Genomic DNA, 24,547 nt, shown 5'->3' on the forward strand with positions numbered 1-24,547 from the left:
AAGGGAGGGTGTGCCATCTCAGGATGGCATCAGGGCCTGGTCTGGGCCTGTCTTGGCTCCAAGGATTTCCAAGAGGTGATCCAGGTCAATCTCACCCTGGTGGTGCCTGCCTTCAGGAGCAGGGAAGAGGACAGAGAGACAGACAGGAGGAGACAGATAGAAAGAAGGACAGGGGGAACCTGAAAGGATAGACAGAGAGAGATACAGACAGACAAAGAGATACAGAGAGAGTCCAAGAGAACAAGACCAAAAGAGACAGGGAGACAGGGAAATTAACACATGGAAAGGTGGAGAGACACAGAGACAGGTACAGAGAGATGGAGAGAAAGAAACAGAGAGGGACAGAGGGACACTCATCAGAAAGGAGATGGAGGGAGAAGACGTTGAGTCAGAGACTCAACAGAAAGAGGGGGGTAGCCCAGGGAGCCCCTGGGACAGAGCGGGAAATGGAGGCAAGACCAGAGGGGAGAAGAAGGGAGGACCGGCGCCTCCTCACCCCACCTCGCCCCTACGCTACACCTACACCCAAGCCCTCTTCTGTGCTCCCCAGCACAGATGGGGAAATTGAGGCCGGCTGAAAGGCCACCAGGATCCTCCTCCTGAGCCAGCGCTGTGCCCATATGCCCACCAGGGACCTGTGTCACCAGGTTAAAAATGGAAACGGGTTGGGCTTTTTCTTTTTCTTTTTTTTTTTTTTTTTTTCCCTTGAGAAAATCCTAAGCCCAAATAAGGCGAAGGCTGCGGGCGGCCGGTGAGCTGGCCAAGTCCTCCTGAGCAAGCGAGTGGTGGCTGGCCCGGCGGCCTGGGCTTGGGCCTCCTCCAGGTCTCGCCTGGCAGCGGGGCGGTGCGCCCGGGAGCCTATAAGGGCCTCGCCCCCACCTGGCTGCTCACTCAGCCCGGCCCGTCGAGCAGTTCCCTCCGCAGAGCCCTCTGTGCCCGTGCCCCACTGCCCAGCCATGGAGGCCATCAAGAAGAAGATGCAGATGCTGAAGCTGGACAAGGAGAACGCCATCGACCGGGCAGAGCAGGCAGAGTCTGATAAGAAAGCCGCTGAGGAGAAGTGCAAACAGGTGAGGGGCCGCCCGCCGGGCCAGGTCTGGCTGCCCAGTGCCCTCTCTGGGCTACTCCTGCCCCGGACGCCAGGCTCTGGGATCCAAGGTGGGAGTTCCAGAAACCTTGGTGCCTAGAGTCAGGGCAGGGACCAGGTGACACTCTGGCTGAGAGTGAGGGGACCATTGTCTTTCCAGGGTCCCTGAGCTGGGAGAGAGAGGCAACCATCACCCCACAGAGCCAGGATGAGCAAAGTGAGAGAGAGAGAGAGAGCAAGCGAACACGTTTGGGCAAGGGAGAGGCGTTTGTGAGCGCCTGGATGTGTGTGCAAAGCTGGAGTGTGTGTAGGGGTGTTGGGATGAGCGGATGAGCGTGGGGCGTGTGTACTAGATGGGGTGTTTGGTTGATGCCGTGTCTGAGAGCGTATTTGTGTGCTTGGGCATTCTGTGTGTGCACAGGTGGTGCGCACGGGTGCGTGTGTTTGGGCTGGACAGAGCGCAGAAGGGTAAAGGCGTCTGTGACAATGAGTGTGTGCAGACCGAGGCACGAGTGTGTGCTTGTTGGAAAGTGGGGATGTGGAGTCTGGATGTGTTCGGGCGTTTGCGAGGGCGTCGGTGCTGGTATTACTGTGGGCCTGTGTATAGCGAGGAGAGGCTGGCTGTGTGTGCGTGTGTGTGTGTGTGCTCATGCCAAAGCTGACATGGCAGCAATGGAATGTGTGTGTCAGGGTGAGCGTGTGTGTGTCGAGGTGAGTGTACTTGTATTGGCGTGTGTGTGCTTGTTGGGTGATTGTTCCTGCAGAGTGTGTGTGTGTGTGTGTGTGTACCTTAGTGTCCAGGTGAGTGTGGCAGTGCTCAGGTACCTGTGTACACATATACGCATGTACGCGTGTGTGTAGTGGTGAGGGTGGCAGTGCCGAGCTGTGTGTGAGTGTGAGTACCCTGTCCCCGTGTCAGGACAGACCCAGGTCGGACTGTGCCGGAAGGGTGGCCGAGTGTGGGTATGCGGTGGGGCCAGCTGTGTCCGGCTGCTGGGGCAACTGGGTGAGAGTCAGGACTGGGGCAGTTGGAGATTTGGGGGTGAAACTGAGGATCTCAATGCATCCCTGCATATCTCCGGTGCCCCTGCCATCCCTGCCAGGAGCCCAGAGGGGAGAGGTGGGGTGCTAGTGGCAGGCGGAGGCCTTGGACCTAGAGCTCTGGAGACAAGTTTGAAGAAGGTTCCGGCAACTGGGTACACCGGAGGCTAATGCAACTGGTGGGCAGAGGCCTGGGCTGGGCAGTCCCAAGGCCATGGTCTGGAGCAGAGCAGAAGTCTGCTGTCTGGGTGGCTAGATGAGCCAGTGGGAGGAAGGAAGGGGGTTCTGCTCTCTCTGTAGCACCCTGCCCCCCACAAGACTCATTGGCACCCCCGGGGTTAACCACCCAGCCCTCAGGAACATCAGGGTCTAGGATAAACCGTGGGAGCCGCCCAGGACAGGGACACTCTGTGCCTAGCCCAGCCCAGCCCATATGCCAGGCCAGCTTGGATGGTAAAAAGATCAGGCTCTGAGCTCAGACTGGCTGTGTTCACAGCTGGGGCACTGAGCCCCATGGAGCAAAGGTCTTTACGGGTCTGGGCCTCAGTGGCCCCATGTTTGAGATAGGAAAGTGACTGCAGGACTTCCCTCATGGCCATGGAAGGATTAGAGGTGACTGTAGGTGGAGCCCTTGTCCCTGGCGCAGAGTAAGCACTCAATAAAAGCAGGATTATTTCCTCCCCGCCCTCCGCCCTACTTCCCCAGTGGGCCTCCCCATCCCCCAGCATCCCGGGGCTTCCCTGGGAGCCTGTGACACATTCTCAGAGGCCAGCCCCACCCCAGCACTCCCTGCCACACTCCCTTCCTCCTTCCTCCCTGGCAGACACAGACACCCATCTTGTCCTGGCCCCGAGCTGCCCACTTCCATCCATTATTCAACCCTTGCCAAGAGAGACTCGGCTAGGGATTCAGAGAAAAGCAAGTTTATGGCTCTAATTTTCACTAAGGTGTGAGTGACTGATACAGTCTCCCAAGGCAGACACACATTCAAAAGGGAAGGCTTCTCAAAGCCTTCAGCCCGCCCCCCCAGTGCGGCCAAAAAGGCAGAGACAGGTTTTCTGGCCTCCAGCTGGGTTTTCATTCTGTTCTTGTTTTTCCATGAAGCTACCCCCTGGGGTGGACTTGTGCTTGAATCCAGGCTGGATCTTCTAACTTTAACTCAGGACACATTGCTGCTTCTCTCTGAACCCTCAGTCTCATTATCTGTGACATGGGGGCATGGGCTACCTTCTGACGGCCAGGCATGGAACCCAAGATTCCAGAGGCCCAAAGCAGAGGCCACATTCCAAAGGGGCCAATGGCCTGTCCCGCCTAGGAACGGAAGCAGGATGCCATGAGGGACTTGACTTAGCTGGAGTGCCTCACACTTCAGGAGGCCAGAGTGTGGGTCCTGGAGCCAGCCTGCCCCTTGGGGACCCCCACAGCAAAAGTCTCCATTCTAGGCCCTGTTTGTCCAGTGTGAAAACAGGACCAGGAGGCCCTGCCCTCCCACTTCCTGCCCGCTCCCCTCCCAGGGCAGTGACATCCGCCACAACTGGCCTTTGACCCCCACATCCTGCCTCAGCCCTGTCCTCAGGCCCCATTTACAGGGACTAAGGTGTGCAGTCCATGACTTTCCCAGCCATTTTACAGGCAGGAAAACTGAGGCGCAGAGAAGGAAGTGACTTGTCAGAGACCAGAGCCAGGTCCAGAGCCAGGGCAAGGAACCCAATGTGTGTCAGTCTTATTGATTTTTCATACCTGGCTTCAACCACTGAAGGGTGTGGGGTGTGTCACTGATTCATTGTGCAAACTTCCCTTGGACTTCTTCAGTGAGGACTGAACCTAGCCCCATACTGGGTGATGCTGGGGCTTGGCTCAGGGTGACCTCAGCCTGGCCCAACTCTGGAGGAGTCCAGGCTGGGAGAGACAGAGCCAAACATGGAGGGATGCTCCCTGCCTCAGCAGACAGGGCTGGGCCAAAGGGAGGGACAGGGACTGAGGCGGGGGGTGGGTGGGTGGCGGAGGCCATGGTGAGGCTCTGCCCGGGGGGAGTGGGCATTGTTGCTGGGTGTGGAAGGTCAGTGGGAAGTCAATGAGCAGCGGGCATGTGTAACCTAGAAGTCAAGCGAACCAGCTTTGGAATCAGTCTGATGAGGATTCAAATCCCCTGTCTGTGTGGCCAGGGGCAAGTCCCTTTCTCATGCTAGGACTCAGTTTACCATTCTGTGACATGCAGCTTCAATGAGACGGCACGTGTCATGTGCCTAGCACTTTCCAAATGTTTCATGGCCCCCGAACCACGTGATCCCAGTCCCCACCCCTTGTTGTCCAAACCTTGCCGGAAAATGTCATGAAAAACCCACCCATCTTTACACCTGGATGAGCCCAAAGCCGCAGAACTTGCTCTCACTCTGTCATGTTAAGACAGCACTGTGCTGGGCACATAGTTGGCACCTAGTAAATGCTGTACCCCAGAGATCCTTCCAGAAGGATGTCAGGTGAACACTGGGTCACACTGACCTGCCTTTAAGAAAACTGGCTCATTTTCTTGGTTAAGGCAGAAGTTTCACAGCAGCTGCTGGGGCACTCAGAAATCACCACAACAAGGTTTCCATTTTGCAGATGAGAAGACTGAGGCCAGAAAAGGGGTCATACAGCTGGGATTTGGAGCCAGGCATGTAGACTTATTGCCTAGTAAGGTCAAGATCAGGCCCTGGGGAGGCTGACATAGGCTTGAGCTGTTGTCACCCTCCTCCTCCTCTGAGCCCCCACTCCCCTCCCCATTCCCTAGCTCAGCAGTAGGACTCAGTGGCCTTGAAGACAGGACAGGAGGCCTTTTAAGAATTTGCACGGGGGGACACCTGGGTGGTGCACTTGGTTAAGTGTCAGACTCTTGGTTTTGGCTCAGGTTGTGTTCTCAGGGTTCTGTGATCGAGCCCCATGTTGGGCTCTGCACTCAAGGTGGAATCTGCTTAGAATTCTCTCTCCTTCTCCCTGTGCCCCTCTCACTTATGCGCTCTCTCTCTTTCTTTCTCTCTCTCTCAAATAAATAAATAAATCTTAAAAAAAAAAAAACCCACAAAGATTTTGCACAGGGGCAAACACACACACACAGAGCATCTGGCACATTTTGCACTTCATCTGAGGGGTGAGTGTGTAACCCAGATCAGATTCAGAGCTTGACCTAGAAGCCACATCAGCTTCTATAACATACCTTCTTCGGGAAGTTATAGAAAAGAGGGAAGTCAGAAGGGGATGAAGGAAAGCAAGACTGGCACAAGGGCGTGTCCAGAAGTGGGTTCAAATCCTGTGCTGGGGGATCTTGGAGAAAGTCAGTCGACCTCTCCGGGCTTCCTGCTGGGAAGGGGAAACAGGAGGATGAAGCAGGGCCCCAGGGAGGGCTGCTAGCTCACGCTGGGAGCATGGACTGAACCAGGGGATCAAACTACCAGAGACACAAGTCAGATAAAAACATGAGCTGGACTGACCCAGCTTGGACCAGAATTCAGGGCAGGGGAGGGAGCCTGGAGGTGACAGAGAAGGCTTCCTGAACTGACTCTTGACCAGTGCAGTGGAGGGCGATGGAGAGGTGAGGGGGTCTGTGGTTTGTATCCTGTAGATCTGAGCTCTTCAAGCTAGGAGGGCCAAGAGAGGGGCAAGGCTCCCAGAATAAACATAAAGAACTGAAAACTTAGAGAATGTGGGGGACATTTTTATTAAAATGAACGTAAGCCAGAGGTGCAGTAATTTTAAAGATTTAACCTTAGCCTTCAAAGAAAGTGGTCTTTGAGGGTTAGCTCTCTTCTAGCAGGCCCCCCAAGTACAGGAGAGGGACAGGCCTGAGCCCTTCAACCTTTCAGAGTTTTTGTTTTATTTTGTTTGAGACCGAGCATGGGACAGGGGTGGGGGCAAGGGGCAGAGGTACAGGGAGAGAGAGAGAGAGAGAGAGAGAGAATCTTAAGTAGGCTCCACACAGCGACAGCCGGGCTCGGGGATCCATCTCACTACCCTGAGTTCATGACCCTGAGATCATGACCTGAGCCAAAATGAAGAATCAGAGGCTTAACCTACTGAGCCCCCCACCCCACACACCCCCACCACCGGGTACCCCAAACTTTCAGAGTATTTTGTGGGAAAGTCAGAGAACCGCTCTCTTGGGCAATGGGGAGCCATGGCAGTTCAAGGCAGGAGCAGGGCAAGCATACATTTAGAAAGTTTCTCTGGCTGCCAGTGTAGGAGGCAGGACTAGAGAGGGACAGGCTGGGGTTTGGGGGAAGGTCTGGGCCCAGGGTATAAGACTCCTATTTCTGCTTAGCTCAGGATCCCCAGGAGCCCGCACCCCTGAAACTGGGATGCAAAACTGAAATGTGTTTCTGGGAAGCCTGTCGGGACTTGTTTCCCAAAAGCCGTAATCCATTCTGAAAGAGTATCCGGGACACACCCCCCCCCCCCACCAAAGATAACCATACACAGCTGATCCCAAGAGATGGGAAGGTGAAAATCATATTAACAGGTGGCATTTGAGGGGTGCACAGTATGGTTATCCCTGTTTTGCAGATGAGGCAACTGAGGCCCAGAGAGACAGAGAGGACTCTTGTGAATGTGGGAGACGCCCCAGCGCCACGGGTACGTGGGCCCCAGGCTGACACGTCCCCCCATCTGTCCCCAGGTGGAAGAGGAGCTGACGCACCTCCAGAAGAAGCTGAAGGGGACGGAGGATGAGCTGGACAAATACTCCGAGGACCTGAAAGACGCCCAGGAGAAGCTGGAGCTCACGGAAAAGAAAGCCTCCGACGTACGTGCGCAGTAATGGGGGCGCCCGCGGCTGGGCCAGGCGGGAGCCCCGGGGCCGGGCGGGCGTGCAGCGCCAGAGGAAGAGGAGGAGGAAGAGGAGAAGGCGGTGCCTCTCGGCGTTTTCTCCAAATAAGTCCCGAAAAGGGGCACTTTCCAGCAGCTGTGGCCAGCGGTGCCGACGTCAGGCCCTCCCCCAGCGGTGCTGACGTCGGCGGCCGGGCCGGGTGACCTCATCGCCCCGACGGCGGCCCGGCCGGGGGCGGGGAGAGGCGGGGGCGGCCCCGGCGCAGGCAAAGGCTCGGGGGCCGGGGCGCGGCTGGTGCAGCTTTCGCCGGAGCCGAGCCGAGCCGAGCGCCCGCCGTTGCCCGCCGCCCGCTGCGTGCGCCTCCGCGCCCCCGCGCCATGGCCGGCCTCAACTCCCTGGAGGCGGTGAAACGCAAGATCCAGGCCTTGCAGCAGCAGGCGGACGAGGCGGAGGACCGCGCGCAGGGCCTGCAGCGGGAGCTGGACGGCGAGCGCGAGCGGCGCGAGAAAGTGAGAGCCCGCGCCCGGGTCCCGCGCCCCGGCATCCCCGGGCCCAGCGCGCGCTCCTTTCTCTCCTTCTCCCCGCGCCGCCCGCTTCCCGCGCTCCCCGCCCGCCCTGGGCGGCCGCTACCGGGTTTCCCCGGGCCCCCCATTAGCCCGCCTTCGTGCGCTTTGGCCTGGCGGCTCCCCGATCGCGGATCCGCAGCCCCCTCCCGCGGGCGGGCTGAGACCCCCTTTCTCCGAGGTCATCCTCTTTCCCCAGCCTGGGACGGGGGAGGGGGCGCCGCATCCGGATCGGGCGTGGCCGGCCGAGCGGGTAATGGGGGGATGGGGCCGAGGAGGACGCAGGATCCTGGAGTGGGGAGGGGGTTGTGGGGGCGCCGCACTGCCATCTGACTTCGGGCTGGCGCCGGGGTCCTGGGCGGGGGGGGGGGGGGGGGGGGGCGCCGGGACCTTGGAGCGGGAAGTGAGAGTGGAAACATTGAGCTTCCATTGTCTGGGGTTGGACTAGCCGACGCGGACTCGGGGAGGGGGGCCGTCGCACTTTCTCCCCTCTCACGCGGCTTCCCGGCTCCAGCTGAACTTTCCCAGCTGTTCCCAGGGGCGCGGCGGCGACGTGTCTGCTCCTGGCGGGGGGCGGAAGTTCAGCCCGGAGCAGCCGGCCTTTCCCTCCCCAGCTGGTCCCCGCGGGAACAACCGCCGAGCTGCGGCCGCGGGACCCCGCCTTTCTCCACAAGAACTTAGGAATGTTAGCTCGGGGTCCTCGACCCAACATGGTTTGATGTGCCTCAGCTCCATGCTGCGCGGCCTGAGACAGATAATGGGGCCGATGGAGGAGGGCTCTCTTCGCCCTCCCTCCGTCCTCGGACTGCCCCTTGGGGCAGGACACATGGTGGCAACTCCTGGGGCTGGGGAGAGATCCGCATTCTAACGCCGTCTCCTACCCCTTGGTACTTAACCCCTAGTGCCGTGTCTCCCCATTTGTAAAGCAGCCGTGGCAATAGTGCCAACACCCTATGATAGCTGGGAGGGTCTGGGGAGTAATGGCACATAGTAGGTGCTCAATTCATGGTTGTTTTTCCTCCCCTCCCAGTCACCTCAGAAGAGCTCACAGTCTAACGGGTGTGAGGGGTACAAATAAGGCTGGATAGCATTGCAGAGGGGTTCAGTGTTCTGTTGTGGGAGCAGGAGAGGGGATTAGCCCCCCCTTCCCTCTTGGGGTAGGCTTCAAAATGAAGTCCAGCATTTATTATTATAAATATATATATAGAATAAGGATTTGCTGGGAGAAGGGCCCTGGGTGTGCAAGAAAGTTGGAGACCGTGAAGCCCCAGGGCCCCGGAAAGCTGGAGTATTGAGGCTGAGGGTGGGGATCCCAGAAGTGGAAAAGATGCCCTGGGTGTTGACAAGTCTGGAGAAGAGCCCCAACACCGCCCCAGTCTTGGCCTGAGTGGAAGCATTTGGTCTGTCAGGGCTGCTCTGGCGTTGAGGAGGCCTCAGAAACCTGTGCAAGCCTCAAACAGTAGCTGGTTTGGCCTCTTTCACACAAGAAACCGGCAGAACCCTCCCTCTGATCTCATCCCAAGTCATCTCACTGGAGGACAATTACTTCTGCTTAAAAATGACCCTCAGTCTCAAGCCAAGATTTAGGAGTAGGACAGTCCAGTGGGAAGGAAGGATGTTTTTGGAAGGTTGTGGACTTCTTAAAAAGTTTGCTTTTCAAAGCATGCTCCTCTTGGTCAGAATGGGGAAGTCTGAAGAAAGTACTCAGGCAAAGGAACTGAGCCCAGAGAGGGAGAGAAAAAAAACCCTTTCTCAGTCTCTTGTGGAGAAAGCCAAGAGCCGGCGTGTGGCAGACTTCTGGGTCTGCCTCCCAACAGCTGGTTTCGTTTAGATTTTTGTGTGATTAACCGACATCTTCCTGTTCCTTTGCCACATGTATCTAGCAAGCCTCTTTTACCTTATAAGGGAAATCCTTTGTAGAGTGTAGAAGCTTTGATTGCAGGAAGGGGTGGAGCCCAAAATGACTAGCAGTGACTAGCAGTTTTTCAAAAATACATATATATGTATGCACGGATATAGTCATGTGTATCAGCGTTCTTTCAATTCCAGACAGTTGAAAATGTGCCAGAGCGTGGTTATCAGGATTCAGAATTCCCCACAGAAGGAAAGGCTCACTTTCATTTTTTAAAGACAACTCATGAATAAAGTACCTTTGTATGATCTTAAAAATCAATACCTTGACTGCTAATGGGGATGGGATTTCTTGGGGGGCGGTGGGGTAATGGAAATGTTCCAGAATTAGGTAGTAGTGTTGGTTAGGCAGTTTTGCTAATGTACTAACTATTGGGGGAGGGGGGAAATCAATTCTTGCCCCTGTTGCTGAAGGAGTTTAAATTCGTGTTATTAAAAAGAATAAAAGGCACCCACTCGTTAGGAGGAGTGGGTGAATTTCTTAAAATAGTTCACCGGTGGTTTTAATGTAGTCTCCAGATTGGTGTTTCAGAGGAAGTGGCGATCAGAAACACCTGTGGGAGTTTTCCCTCCATCTGCTGCTTAAGACCCTGGAGCTGAGCACAGTTTCCTGAGTCACTGAGTTTTTCAGCATCTCTAGTCTCATTCTTTTACTCTTTTTTTTTTTCCCCCCTGTATAAATTCAGGGGGTGGGGGGCGGGAGCGGTTTCCTACTAATTTTTATGGCCTCCCCCAACTCAGAGATTGTCTCGATAGGAAGAAGCCAGTGTAGCTTTACACATCTTCCCTCTGTTGAGTCAAATTTCACCAACTCCTCAGTATTTCTTGCTGAGGGTGGCTGACCTCAGAGCCCCCACAGGACTCTGCAGGATAGACTCAGCCAGGGAAGAGCCGTGGGCTGGGGTTCCTGAAGCTGTTTTCTCACCAGTTCTGTGACACTGAATGGAACGACTGCCCCTAGCTGGACCTCTCCGATTCCCGTTGTAAAATACCGGAGGATTAAATGAGGTGAAATCATGGGACTTCCCACCTGGCAGGTGCAATGCCACACCCTCAGTTACCGTCTCCTCCGTGCTGGGGCTGGGATGGGGGCACTCAGAGCAGTGAAGCAGCCTGCCCAATGCCACCCGGCTACAAATCGGCAAAACGGGGTTTCTGACCGAGCGTTTTTTGAGCCCGGAGATCCTGCTTTTATGTCTGCCGCCTTATTACCTTCCTCGTAGGTGCAAATACCTTGAAAAGCCAGTATCACCATTCAGACATCCCTTCCATGCCCATAAGTCTCTCCTTACTTAAATCTTTTTGTCCCATCCTCTCTGGGCCAGGCTTAGTTCAGGGTGGTGTTCTGAGGGTGCTGTCCCGCTTCCCCATGTTGTGTGGCCAACATTTAACTGAGGGTTCCATACTCTTAAATTTATCTTACTGTTAAGGTGACTGGGAGCAGAGCTTTTTATATGCCAGGGTAAGTCAGGGCACTTGGTGGCCCAGTTCTCTAGGAATCCCAGAGAGGCCAGCACTGTCTTCTCCCAGGCACTCTTCCATGTTGACTTGACTGCCTGTCCTCCACTGGGATACACACCTTTGTCATTGAGTGGTGGAAGTTCCCGGACATTTTCGGAGGAAGATCATATGGAAAATTCATATTCTCCAGATGACAGCATGAATTCCTTTCTGCCTGCATTCTTGGGTGGACTTTCTTGGGCAGAGGGAGATGGGGGAAGCGTGTTAATAGAGGGAAGGATGCCATGTGACTTGGGGATGCTGGGGTGGCCTTTCACTTCTTAACCTGGCTGCGCCTCTGACCTCCCCAGGCCGAAGGGGATGTGGCAGCTCTCAATCGACGCATCCAGCTTGTTGAGGAGGAGCTGGACAGGGCCCAGGAGCGACTGGCCACGGCCCTGCAGAAGCTGGAGGAGGCCGAAAAGGCCGCGGATGAGAGCGAGAGGTAAGGATGCTTCAGGCTTGGAGGCATCTGCTTCTCAGCAATGGGCGTGGCGCCAGGTGGCTCCCAGAGCTGGGATGGACTGTAGGAGAACTCCCAACAGGCAGAGAAAATTGACAAATGGGTCAATGTAAGCCTGCAAGGACAATTGTCCCTGGCCACCCATTTGCAGACGGCTGCTTTGCAGATTCTCTGAGAGCTGCTGTGCGTCTCGCTGGTGTTCTCAGAGTATCAAGTTCCCGGGTGAAGGGAGAGGAGGTTGGGAGATGGAAACTTGGAATGGGGCATCTGCACGGATGATTGATTGTTAAGGCAGCTGGATAGTGACAACTGTATGTCAGGGACACTCGCAGAGCAGCACCATTAGTAGACTGGGAACTGACAGCACTCCTCACCTCGGGGGCATGCACTCTGCCTTCGGGCCTCTGGTGGAATGCTCCGTCCTTGGGCGCAGGATAATTCATGCCTTGGCACAGGCTCTGGAGGACTGAGGGCAGATTGTGTCATTCACAGAGGCAGCCGTCTCTGTGTGGTGGTGGAAAATGGGCTCCTTGTGTGGGGACGGTGTGGGCCCGGCCAGTGGTCATTGTGTATCTAGCCGGCGATCACACCAGGACTCTCATTTCGCCCGTCCACCACCGGTTCCTGGTATAAGCTCCTCTGAAGGATTAATTTCCGATTATGCTCTGGTGAGATGAAAAACCAACCCGGGAATCTTGGAGGCTGACTTTGCCAGTTGCCCATGCGGGACATTTCTTCCCGTGCATCGTGGAACAGCCTGTACCGGGGAGGGCATCAGCCCAGCAGATGCTTCCTGGTCATCACAAGTTGCTCTTGGCTGTGCCTGGGGCCTGGATTAGTTGCTACCCGTATTCACAGGCAGACCAGGCTGGCCAGACGTCTCACCTCTAGGACCTCACCAAACCGAGAAAGCCTGGGAAGGCCCCTCACATCTCTGTGTCGTACCACCAGAGCCCTTTGGTGATGCCCTTGTTGGGAGACAGCTAGCTTTGGTAGAATTCTCTGCTTGGGAACTGGAGGTCTGGATTCGAGTCCTTCCACGGCCCCTCCCTTCGGGTTGGGCAAGTCACCTGGGCCTTTCCAGTTGCAGAGGTTTCCCAAGCTTGCTCCTGTGCTGAGGTTAAGGCTTTGCATAGGTGTGAAGGTGTCTTGACAGCAAGCGAGGGATGCTAGTGACGTATTTATTAAGCAACAAGACGTGTATGGTCCTCCAGTCTGGGCAAGCATGACACACATCAGTACGTTATCCTGGGTTGGCCTCTTGGGAGGTATCTGGTCTTACTCGTGCATTCCAAGCAGTGCAGGCCAAAGCCAGCTGCCCTGTAGATATCCAGCCATCCCCAGACACTGTCCTCTCCAGACTTGACCTGTCCACTTCGGTTCAGCTCCTCCTTACCCCTCACCTTGTGGGTACCTGCCTCTTACCTGGTCTTCCCACGGCAGTCCCTTCATCTTTCTGGTTTCCATTCCCTCCTGCTTCTGAAACCCTCCTGTGGTTCCCTGTGTTCCCTCTGGAAAGCCTGCCGTGACACGTACACACCTTCTCCCCCAGCACAGTAGAATCCATCATTCCCACAGCCAGGCTGGCCCACGCGGTAACTGTCATGGTACAAGTACTTCTCAATACTAGTTAGCGAGAGGCCATATAGGATGGGAGCACGGACCCTGGAGCCACATCACCAGGGTCTGAATCCCAGCTCTGCCACGTATGAGCTTCGCAACCCTGAGCAAGTTACTTGGCCTCTCTGTGCTTCCGTTTCTTCCTCTGTCAAGTGGGGACGGTGTGCCTCATAGGGCAGCTATGAAGTTGAAGGTGAAGGGGAAGTGAAAGAGAGCCGCTCTATGGCTTCCTCTTTGGAGCATGGTTCTTGGAGAGGAGTTTGGATGAGCTGACGTGTGGAGGTGTGCAATGAGTGGTAACCCGTGTGCGGAGGTAATGACGAGGTTGTTCCTTGCAGGGGAATGAAGGTGATAGAAAACCGGGCCATGAAAGACGAGGAGAAGATGGAGATACAGGAGATGCAGCTCAAAGAGGCCAAGCACATCGCTGAGGAGGCTGACCGCAAATACGAGGAGGTGAGTGGGGCTGGCAGAAGGCAGCCGCAGGAAGTGGAGAGGAAATGGATCTGTGATAGGGAGAGCCCCGGGGCCGCCTAAAGGAAGCTTTTGGTTAGTTCAGCTGTCCTTCTGGGTCCACATCTGTTCTTGCAGACACAGCTGCTTGGTCAGGAAACCGTATCTTCCACAATGCCAGCAAGGCCTGGGGAATTCTGCAACACTTGTCTCACTTAGTGAGGAGACCAACTGATCGGATCACTTTTTGTCCCACAGCTGAGTGTTTTGGCTAAAATTGGGAATCATGGGTCTTCAGACCATGAAAGCTCAGTGGCTTTTCTGCTGGCCTCCCTGGTTGGTTTCCCCTCCCGCCTGCCTCATTCCTGGGGCCCAGGTGCTCGCAGATGATCTGGGTGCAGCCTTGCTGTCTCTAAGGGTCAGGGGGGCGGCATCCTCCTACATGTGGTTGTTGGGTCTCAGTCAATCCTTTCCATCTGCAGGTGGCTCGTAAATTGGTCATCCTGGAGGGCGAGCTGGAGCGGGCGGAGGAGCGTGCCGAGGTGTCTGAACTGTGAGTGGCAGAGCAGGACGGAGAGGGGATCCGGCTTGGCTCCGGGCGCCGAGCGGGAGGGAGCTGGCATGTTGGGAATTGACCCTGACTCTTCAAGGCCTCTGCTCAAGTGAATGGGCACCTGGGACTCCCAGCTGAGCCCTCCCCCTTCGCCGCCGTGGCTGACAAGAGAGTGTCCTTTTGTTCTCACTGCCCTGGGAAGCACTGCCTACGTGCTCACCCTTTCCACAGAGGTATTGGGAAATAGCAGGGAGACAGGCCCTAGCAGAGAAGCCCGGAAATCCCATTCTTCCAGAGAGGGTATCTCAGGAGGCTGTGCCTTCTTAAGGGAACACTTCCCTGCAGAAAGCGGGCTTCCCTGTCAGCGTTTCTGCCTTATCTTGATGTCATCGTTCGCCTGGGACGCCTTCCTGGGTGGGCGTGGCAGGCAGGAAGTGAAAAGCCAGCCCACAGTCCCGCAAGCTCCGAACGCACAAAAAGCCTCTCCCCCTCGGCCTTGGATGAGGGATCCAGCTCCGTGGAGCATCCCAAGATGCCGAGAGAGGATCCAGTTTCGCAGATCCATTCAGAGCTTGCGTCCTCGAGCGTCGGCTGCAAACCAATTGCTGTCTCCCGGCCTCCTGTGTTCCATTTCATCCTTACACCTTCCGCAGGTAGCCTCCTCAATCACAGATTTTCACAAGTCCCTGTTGCCTCACCCTTGGCGAGAGCCCAGGAGCACTTTACACAAACCTTCCAAACACTCCTCGGCCTACAGCCGTCTTTGCCAGGCACCGTGGGGTCTGGATAAGGGCACAGCAATACAGCTCAGCAAGAAGCCATTAACATTTTTCCCCACATTCCTTCCGGGGGCCCTAGGCAGCGTGGATTCCTCTGCTTGAAAGCTTTCAGGGGAGAATTGCCTGCTCTAAGCGGGGGACAGGACATAAATTTCTTTTGTCTCTGTGTAGGAAATGTGGTGACCTAGAAGAAGAGCTCAAGAATGTCACCAACAATCTGAAATCGCTCGAGGCCGCATCTGAAAAGGTTGGTGGTCGGCTTGGCGCTGGCAATTTGCTGGGCTTTCTTTCCTTCCCCTCATGGTGCACGGGAGTTCGAGCCGGGGCGTCAGGGAGCTGACCTCTGTTTGCTAACGGTGGCTTTGGTGCCCAGTAGCAGGATTTCCCGCCCCCAATAAAAAGAGACGTCCAGTGGCTATAGTTCCTTCTTCTGTGCGGTCTTTGCACTCTTTTTTTTTTTTTTTTAAGATTTTATTTATTTATTTGACAGGCAGAGATCACAAGTAGGCAGAGAGGCAGGCAGAGAGAGAGAGAGGAAGGGAAGAAGGGTCCCTGCTGAGCAGAGAACCCAATTCAAGGACCCTGGGATCATGACCTGAGCTGAAGGCAGAGGCTTTAACCCACTGAGCCACCCAGGTGCCCCATGCACCGTCTTTTATCTCCGCCATCAGGGAGGGTGGAAAGGGAATGTGAGATTCATACCTGGTCAGCCTCCTCTTAGGGAGATCTAAACCTAACTGTGTACAGAGCCTCACTCTCAGATGAATCCCATCAATCCTCCAGAAATACACTCTAAAAGGCCGGGCAGCAGATAGGAGACGCAGATTCAGGCTTTTTAGATTGAAATAGTACCCAAAGCAGTCATTACCGGAGAGAAGCACGTGAGGAGCAATGTACGCCCTCTTCTGTGGCCTGCCCTGTGAATTCGCCGTCCTCGCTTCCTCCCTCTCCCCACCTCCTGCTGCGCTCCAGGTGCATTGAACACCCAGGTTAGGGGTTTCCTGACGGTGTAGCCCCACTACTTCTTTTCCTATCATGATGGCTGATCACATTTGTCCTAATTAATTAAGGACATGCCTTTCTTGCTAGATGGCAAGTTTAGGGACGGGGACTATATCTGTCTTGTTTAGAGCTATGTCATTAGTATTCACAGGGATACGAGGATATTTGATGAGCAGACGTGGCTCTCACGTGCATGCCACATTAGCTCACGTGGGCATGCCAAGTGCGGTCCTAGGCCGTGGGGGTAGACCTTACAGTGATAATATGGCTTCTGCTCTGCAAGGCTCTGCAACTACTCAGTAGTTGAGTAGAAGACGCTGACCCAGTAATAACGTGCTTGGAGACTTCAACAGAGGGACCTTGGAAAGCTGGGGAATGTGTCACGAGGAGGTGACATTTACAAGGGCTGTAAAGCAGGAAGAAGGCCTGGAGCTCAAATTCCAGAGTCCAGTTCCAGTCGGTCACGGTGTGGTCACTTCACAGCCATGGGACTCCCGACCAACGACTTAACCTGTCTGTGACTCTCCTCCTCATCTGTAAAATGGGATTGAGGATTTCTAGCCAGCTAGCGAGCGGCCGTAAAGTCAGCTGATACTAATCCGAGTTGAACCCTGCAAGACAAAAATCATTTCTGACAGATAGTCAGTGGGGGATGGAACATCCCGTGCTTGGGGGTGGGGGGGTTAAGGCTGGGAGACTAGAGAGTGCACAGAACGTGTTTGGGAAAGGTGGTGGGGAGCGGGGTTGGAAACATCAGGCAGGCTGCGGAGGGCTCCACTTGGCACATGTTTCCATTCAGCTCTCTGCTCCGTCCTCATCACAGTGTCATCTCTTTCAAGTTATGCCGCCCAGACCTTCAGCTCAGTGCCACCCCAGAGGTCTCCAGTGCAGACCCTCTGGAGTGTTGGGCCCATTGCTTCTACCTGGAAAGGTGCCGCCTCCACTTTGCTTCTTGGCCACGTTTGTAGTGCTTCAAGCACTGCTTTTCTCTAAGGAACAGAGAACCTACATTCTTCTGTGTGTTTTGTTTTGGTTTTTTTGTCCTCTTTTTTTTTTCTTTTTTTTTTTTTTTTAAAGTACTGTTTTGGTTTCTCCCACAGTATTCTGAAAAGGAGGATAAATATGAAGAAGAAATCAAACTTTTGTCCGACAAACTGAAAGAGGTGAGCGCGATTGTGCCTTGCCAGTTCCGGGTTCTCTCAAGGCTGGTCTCGAAGCCCTCATAGTGAGGCCTCTCTTTCCTTCTAGGCTGAGACCCGGGCTGAATTTGCAGAAAGAACGGTTGCAAAACTGGAAAAGACAATTGATGACCTGGAAGGTATGAAACTGCCATCTGCTTACGCTTGCTCTGCCTCATGCTTTGTGACAGTTCGCTGTCAGGGGGAGGAGTCTGTGGAGGGCTGAGCTGGGCTTTGTTCACCCTAGGAAAGTGAAGTACAGAGTGAGGGCACATCTGAAGGTCTGGGGCACTGGAACAGGACAGTGCAAGTCCGATGCAGACCGGGGTGGCCGTTTTTCAGGAAGTAAAAGCTCTCGGCTTAATTGGCTCCACATATGAATACAGAGACCCAAATATGGCTGATTTTGTTTGAAAAAGCCTTTAGAATTTCCTTCAATGTGCTCATTCCTGAGAGATGCCTTGCATTTTTAAAATGCCTTCCATTTTTACAGAAGCTCTCTCCCAGAGAGCTCAGAGCTTATCACAGTAGGAGAAAACTGAATACAGAGAATGTAGAGACTGAATAAAGACTCCTGTCTGCAAGTCTGGTGCCCACATAGCCCAGAATCTCTTGAAGAGTTCCAACTGTAAAAAGAAAAAAAAAAAAAGGAATTCTGTCCCGTGTTCTTCATAAAATAAGCAGGAAATTCTAGTATCTTTGGATTCAAACAAAAAATCTCCTAAAACTGTCTGTCTCACTCAGAAAGGGTGCCAGCCTTATTCCTCAGACCATGTGTCCCAGTGTTTGGTTTAGGAGGCAAGGTTTCCGTATAAGGAAAAATACCCCATTCCAAAGTATAACCTTTGGACTGGGTGACATCACTGCAAGTCAGAAATCACCTGGGGCAGGGGGTTGGGGGCAGAAGCTGTGTCCATTTCTAGTCCCCCTTCTTTTAAAGGTTTCTTATGGCTGATTCCCCACAGAACCTCAAACCACTTAGAAACCACTCTGTGGATCTTTTGCTTCCTCCTCTGTTTTACGTAAGACACAACTTTCTTCTGGTTCATACTTTGTTTTCTCACTTTTTTTTTTCTCCCTCTCATTGTTCATCTGTGGCACTCCATTCCGACCCTCTCGTTCTGTTCCCTGTACCTCTTCTTCTGAACTCTCTCCCTGGGGACCCTCCGCCCTCTAGACGAGCTATATGCTCAGAAGCTCAAGTACAAAGCTATCAGCGAGGAACTGGACCATGCTCTCAACGACATGACCTCTCTCTAAGAGGGAGCTGGGGTGCCGTCCTAGGTCCTAGCAATACCGAAGCTGGCCTTCTCCCTGTGGTGCCTACACTTCCCGTGGGCTTCTACAAGCTCGTTTCCTGCCTCCTGGTTTGGTCTTTCAAGCCTTCCTCTGCTGTGTCTGTGACTGTGTGACTGAAATAAAGACAGGCGCTCCTTGTGCCCAGGCCCTCATTTTCATTTCCTTCACTTGCCGCTTTTGAGCCGTAGCTGTGATGCCCTTGACGGTGGCTACAACAGAAAGTGGGTGGTTCAGATGGGGAGCTCATTTCAAAAGGAAAATGATGCCCACGTGATTCTTTGTGCCTATATGAAAACAAAAGCCAATTTGGCATGAGCTCTCAAAAATGTGCTAGCTAACTATATCTGCATGCCAATAGCAGTTTTTCCTTAAATAGAAATTGTTTTTGAATGGGGACACATCCAGCCTCTTAAGGAGCTTGATAGAGTCAGCAGAAACTGGGAGGCTTCTGTCTAAAGAGAGACTCGTCTTGAATGGAGTATGACCTGCGGTTTCAAAAAGCGGCAGTGGTATTCTGGTCTCCTTTTTCTTCCTTTTCGCATTTGTTTTCTGTGTTACCCTCTGAGAGTGGTGTCCGAGGTTCCCTGTGTCTTCACTGTTCATGGAACATCTATCCAGCCCTGGGTCTTGGGAGGAAGTTCACCAGTGTGCCTCACCTCTATCCTCTGCCCTTAGAAAACAACTACACAAGGGATGAAAACGCATCCCATTAGCAGGGAAAGGGGGTGGAAGCTGAAGAAAATCAGACAGAGATGATTCATTCCCGAGTTCCAAAGTTGCCTGAGATGGTAACAGCTATCTCCTCATACTTAAATTTAACTCGAATCAAGAACCTTGCTTTGGTTTGGTGAGAACTCTTAAAGTTAGCCTGTGGGTATTAAGAGATAATGTATATACTGACCAAAAGCTCGTAGATTTTTCCACAAGAAGCCAAATTTTAAATATTTCATCTACTCTCCCCTGCCCCCCACTACCACCACCACCACCACCATAAATTATCCCAGAAGCACTGCCATTTTGATGTCCACGCATGTCTTCTAGACTGCCCCTGTGAACCTGAGAGCAGCATGGAGATCTCCAATTAGAGCAACAATTTTTGGTTACTGTAGCTTTATTTTTTCTCATCCTGTAATTTTATTCAGGTGGGAACCTCTGTCCCAGTTCTCTATATTCATGCCTCCCAAATCCATCTCCCTCCAACTATTCACAGCCTTCCAACCTCAGCCTTTCCCTGGTTTCTTAACTCCCGTCCACCGTGAACTCTTGCATAAACCACTCCCCCCACATACGGCCATACTCAGGACTGTGGAAACGCTGAGCTATGAAGGGGCGGGTGTTTTATGTTTGCTCACTATATTTGTTCCTGGGATTTTTCCAGATGTAGGTGGCCTCCACACTTTGAAATAACTGCAGCCCTACTTATCCAGTCATTCCACTTAACTAAGCCCCTAAGTGGAACTTCATTTACAGAGATTTGGGCTAACATGACCTCCGACCACCTATTGACGGTCTAGGGGCCTGTCACACTTCTCGAGGACAATTGATACCTTAAGGGAAAGGCGTTTTTTTGTTTTGTTTTGTTTTTCTCTTAGATCTAATACAAAGTAGACACCAGAGAATCCAAGTGGCAAGGTGACATGTGGTCAGGATTTGTAGTGGGGAGACCTGGGTTTGAATCTCAGCCCTGTGGGACCTTGTACAAGCAGCTTAGCTTTTCTGCAAAACAGAAGTGGTGGCTCCGTCCGTGAGGCATAGGGGAGACCACGGAGTGGGTACTGTCCATCCACATTAGTCAGGCCCACGCCGCTCGCTGTTCTTTTCTGTCACAGAATCCGCCCGATCATAGCGAGACCAGATATTTTTCAGTGCCTTGTGAGATGAAAGGTTGAGCAGTTCTAGTTGAAAGACTGCCATCTTTGCAGTCAGTTTTTTTTTCCTTTCTGAAAATTTCCAAGCTGATCCTATCACAATTTATGAGGCATTTTGCTTTCCTCCAGTGTTTTAATGATTTTTGACCTCGTCTCTTATCGGCGGCCATCACTCACGGCAAACCAGTTCTGTCTTGATCGCTGTTGTGCCTAGCCCTAAATGGCATCTCACTTTTTCGGTTTTTGAAAATTTATTTTATCAGCCTGGTCACTTAATAACTCACCTGTAGTCTGACTTAGATTTTCAGTCATGCTGCGTTTATCTGGGGTTTGACTCCATGGCTATGGACACACAGACACAATAACATGATTATGCCTGGAATTTCAATGGCCGTTCCCAAAGCCTCCGAAGAAAAAATGGATTTCAGGATTATAATTTCCTACCATAGGCTAATTAACTGGCCCTAGGTGGGGAATGTATTGTTTCCCGTATCTACGACTATGTTTTTGTGTGCGTAGCACTTCCTGAGTTCTGAAGCACCTCTCATTTGTTCCTTATGGTAATCTGCATGCCCTGTATTTCTGTTTTTATCCTTGACAGATAGGGAAACTGAGACTTAGCAAGGTTAAATGGCATATTTCAGTGGTACTACTGGGGTTTAAGTCCAGGTGTTCCAACTCTAGACTGCCAGATTTAACAAATGAAAACATAGGACACCCAGTTAAATTTGAATTTCAGATAGGCAATGAGTAATTTTTTGGCATAAGTGTATGTCATGCAACATTTGGGATATACTTGTCCTAAAAAAGTATTTGTTGCTTACTTGAAATTCAAATTTAATTGAAGACTCTGTAGTTTATCTTGCAACCCTGACTCCCATATTTGATACTTGATCTCTGTTATTCCATGGTATTCTGTGATAATTAAAATGTAAAGTACTTTCTCTGTTATGACTTCACTCTGACAGTTTGTGGAGTTTAGAAACCTTTTCCTCCTTAACAAAGATGCTTATTAATTTCTTTTTCCCCCACTCTTAATCCTCACCAGAAAAACTTGCCCAGGCCAAAGAAGAGAATGTGGGCTTACATCAGACACTGGATCAGACACTAAACGAACTTAACTGTATATAACCAAAACAGAAGAGTCTTGTTCCAACAGAAACTCCAGAGCTCCATGTCTTTCTCTTCTCTTGTAAGAAGTTTCTTTTGCCATTGAAATCTTCGCTTTGCTGGAAATGTCAAGCAAATTATGAATATATGACCAAATATTTTGTATCAGAGAAGCTTTGAGCACCAGTTAAATCTAATTCCTTCCTTTTTTCAAAAGGCACCAGCTTTTTCAGCTCTATTTTTATCCTTAAGTTGCATTTATTCATAAGGTAGGCAGGGTATTTTATATTGAGCATACTCTCTTAAGACTGAGGGCATTTGGTTCCTGGGAAAATGGACAACCCTATACTTTTCAAAAACAACTCCAGTATCTAGTCATGGGTCAGCTTAAAAGGCTGAAGAATGTATAACTTTCTGGGCCACTGTTGGTCACATGACAGGTAACCAGGGACCATCACATTAAAATATGGGTAGGGATTTTCCATCCAGAGCAAAAAAAAAAAAAAAAAGGCCAGGGGGAGGGGGTTGGCTTTGTGGAACTCTTAAACCATAGACAGATTAACCTAATCATCTTGGCTCTCTCCCACACTCTACCATGCAGAACAAACATCTTCTGAGCAGTCAGCATGAGAATGCTCGGTACATAATCATATTACCCCAATATTTTCTGGATAGATCCTTGATGTTAGGCTCTTCTTCATGTTCCTTTCATTCTAAAGTTGTTCTCTGAGGAGCAGATAGCTTATTCCAATAATGATCTGTGCTTGTCTGCTGTGATCTGAGACCATCTCCTCAGCAGGAATGAATATGGTAGAAGTCAGTCTTATTCAGAGAAGTCCTATCAAGAAGACCACTAGCCATCAATAACTGAGCAGTTGTTAACAAATACTGGGCAGAAGGGGCCTCTCTGACAGCAAAGTAGAGATAAAGTAATCAGCCTAGCTTCATGTCCTTTATACTTCAGGGAATGGCAAACGGAAGATTTACTTATGTAGGACTTTAATTCCTTCTTCAGGACCAAGTTAATAAAAGACCAAGAAACTCCTGATTAAACTGGATATGGAGTATTTTGTAGGCAGGGCTGCACATTTTGGCTTTGTTATATTTCTGCTTTCTTGGTTAACGTCTCAGAGCTGAAACATTCCACATTCCCCAGCAGTGTGGGGGCCAACTCAAGTTTACAATTCTGATAAAATCACCCTGCTTCTAGCTTATTCAAGTCCTCTACCCCTCACTCCTATTTATTAAGCATCACACTACCCAGAAGGTACACTAGCAAATTGTGCAATTGAATAAAACCCACACTTTCCATTTAGATTCTTGCAACTGTATCATATGTAATAGTATCACTTTTTCTACATTTTGGTCAAATAAATTTTTACATAAACTATAATAGTGTGAACTTCAGAATCTGTTTGGGGGGACACTGAAGGTACTCTGGTTCAATGAATGCTGATTGGATGGGAGGCAAAGATAACTGTGCCAAGATCATTAACAAATGTTACTTGCTTTATACCATGACTTCATATGAGGATTATGATCTCTGTATTCAGGTGAGAGCACCTTGCCTCAGTAATTGAAAAACTCCTGTCCTTTGTTATACCCAGTCCTGCCTGACCAGGCTGTTAAGAGTAACTAGGATTTGAATAGATGAGGGGGAAAATGGTCTCTGCTGCTTGAGTCAGGAAAGCCCAAGCCCTGGATATATAAAGGAAGGAAGTAGGAATGTTGAAAGGTAAGCTGGGTCCATGGCAATGAGAGCCTGAACTTAATTTGGTCAGGAGTGGAGAGCCACTGAAGACTAATCAAAGAAACACATTAGGAAGATCCACTTAGTCATTTTCAGGAGGGACTAGAGTGGGAGTAGACTAGAGGCAGTAAGTTCAGTTAAGAGGATGTTTCCATTAATCCCAGGTAGTTCTTGCCATGGAATGAAAAGAAGTGATCTGGAGGAAGTAATCTTAAAACAGCTGACCAGCTGGCAGGTATCTTAAAGAAGAAAGCGTCAAAGATGACTGTAGTTTCACTACCTGAATTGCTCTGATACCTGCCTCAAGATCTGATCTTGGGGAAGTGGGGTAGGGAATCAAAAAGAGAAATGAAAGCCTTAAAACATTAATGTCGTATGCAAACAATTTTTGTCACCAAGTACAATTAAAGACATTTTCTGGGACGCCTGGGTGGCTCAGTTGGTTGAGCGGCTGCCTTTGGCTCAGGTCATGATCCCAGGGTCCTGGGATCGAGTCCCACATCAGGCTCCTTGCTCGGCAGGGAGCCTGCTTCTCCCTCTGCCTCTGCCTGCCTCTCTGCCTGTGCTCGCTCGCTCTCTCTCCCTCTGTCCCTGACAAATAAATAAATAAATAAATCTTTAAAAAAAAAAACAAAATATTTTCTTCATATTAATTCAACATTTAGCTGATGCTGTGAGCTTGTTTAGATGGTAGATGCAGGGACTATCAATGACTACAATTCCTTCTTAAGGGCCCTCCCTAGACTGAAGCTCGTTCTGTCCCTCTGGCCCACCACCTTGGGGTGTAATCCAATCTCAGGATACTGTTACAGTCAATCCCATGCCTCAGCACCTAACAAGTGTTGGATGTTTGGTAAACTGATCTCAGATCTCCGGGAGGTCCCAGTCCCATGATGTGCAACACAGGGTGAGTTTAGGGCCAGATTGTGAAGGCCTGATCCTGACAGACCCTGGATGGGTACTGCGTGTTTTAGAATGAGCACACTGCAGGGTAAAATCTAGATTAGAGAACAGAATAGTCAGGAAGACCAGTGGAGATGACAAGGTTCAACCACCAAGATATGCGGGGATGAAAGAGCAATGTCAACGATGGCTTCGGTTTCACTCATAAGGTAACTCGGGCCAGGCTAGTTTGAGTAGAAGTTGCCGCGTTCAGTTGCGGACAGGTCGAAGTACATCTGCCAGATGCAGAAAGCGGCTGGACACAAGGGTGGCCGGGCTATGGGTTTCCTTAAGGAATCACCTGTGCGCGGATACACTAGCAGCCACAGGAGTGAATTATCTCCCCCAGAGTGCGAGCAGACCTGGGACCACGGGGAACTCCTAAAGGACATGCGGAGACCCCGAAAGTCTGCAATGCAATCTGAGAAGCAGGCCCCGGAGGAGGGGAGGCGTAGGCGACAGAAGAAACAGTAGAATGCGGAGTGTCCCAGAAAGGGGGCCAGTGGCACCGAAGACGACGCGGGCGTGGCTCTGCCTTAAGCTCTCCCCACCGGAGCCAGATGCGCGCAGTGGTCTGCGGAGGGACGGAGGAGCGGCGGCCAGGGCCACCAGTCTAGACACTTTTCC

At 51.9% G+C, this 24,547-nt stretch overlaps 1 protein-coding gene across 5 annotated transcripts; it reads left to right on the plus strand.

The window, feature by feature from the left end:
• Positions 1 to 956: 956 nt before the first annotated feature.
• LOC111143852 (tropomyosin 4) lies at positions 957 to 22,621 on the plus strand. 5 transcript variants are annotated; one of them, XM_022497804.1, is made up of 9 exons: positions 957 to 1,070; positions 6,780 to 6,905; positions 11,215 to 11,348; positions 13,325 to 13,442; positions 13,922 to 13,992; positions 14,943 to 15,018; positions 16,874 to 16,936; positions 17,022 to 17,091; positions 21,167 to 22,621. In XM_022497804.1, exons 1-9 carry the CDS (start codon positions 957 to 959, stop codon positions 21,247 to 21,249), a joined length of 855 nt encoding a protein of 284 aa, XP_022353512.1. In that variant the 3' UTR covers positions 21,250 to 22,621. The 5 variants fall into 5 exon arrangements, with proteins under 5 accessions (XP_022353512.1, XP_022353513.1, XP_022353515.1 ...); XM_022497805.1 differs by having other exon boundaries at positions 18,129 to 22,618; XM_022497807.1 differs by lacking the exons at positions 957 to 1,070; positions 6,780 to 6,905 and adding an exon at positions 7,140 to 7,438 and having other exon boundaries at positions 18,129 to 22,621.
• Positions 22,622 to 24,547: the final 1,926 nt, after the last annotated feature.

This window comes from Enhydra lutris, unplaced genomic scaffold (assembly GCF_002288905.1).
Source record: "Enhydra lutris kenyoni isolate GAN:26980312 unplaced genomic scaffold, ASM228890v2 scaffoldscaffold10, whole genome shotgun sequence".
NCBI classification, from domain to species: domain Eukaryota; kingdom Metazoa; phylum Chordata; class Mammalia; order Carnivora; family Mustelidae; genus Enhydra; species Enhydra lutris.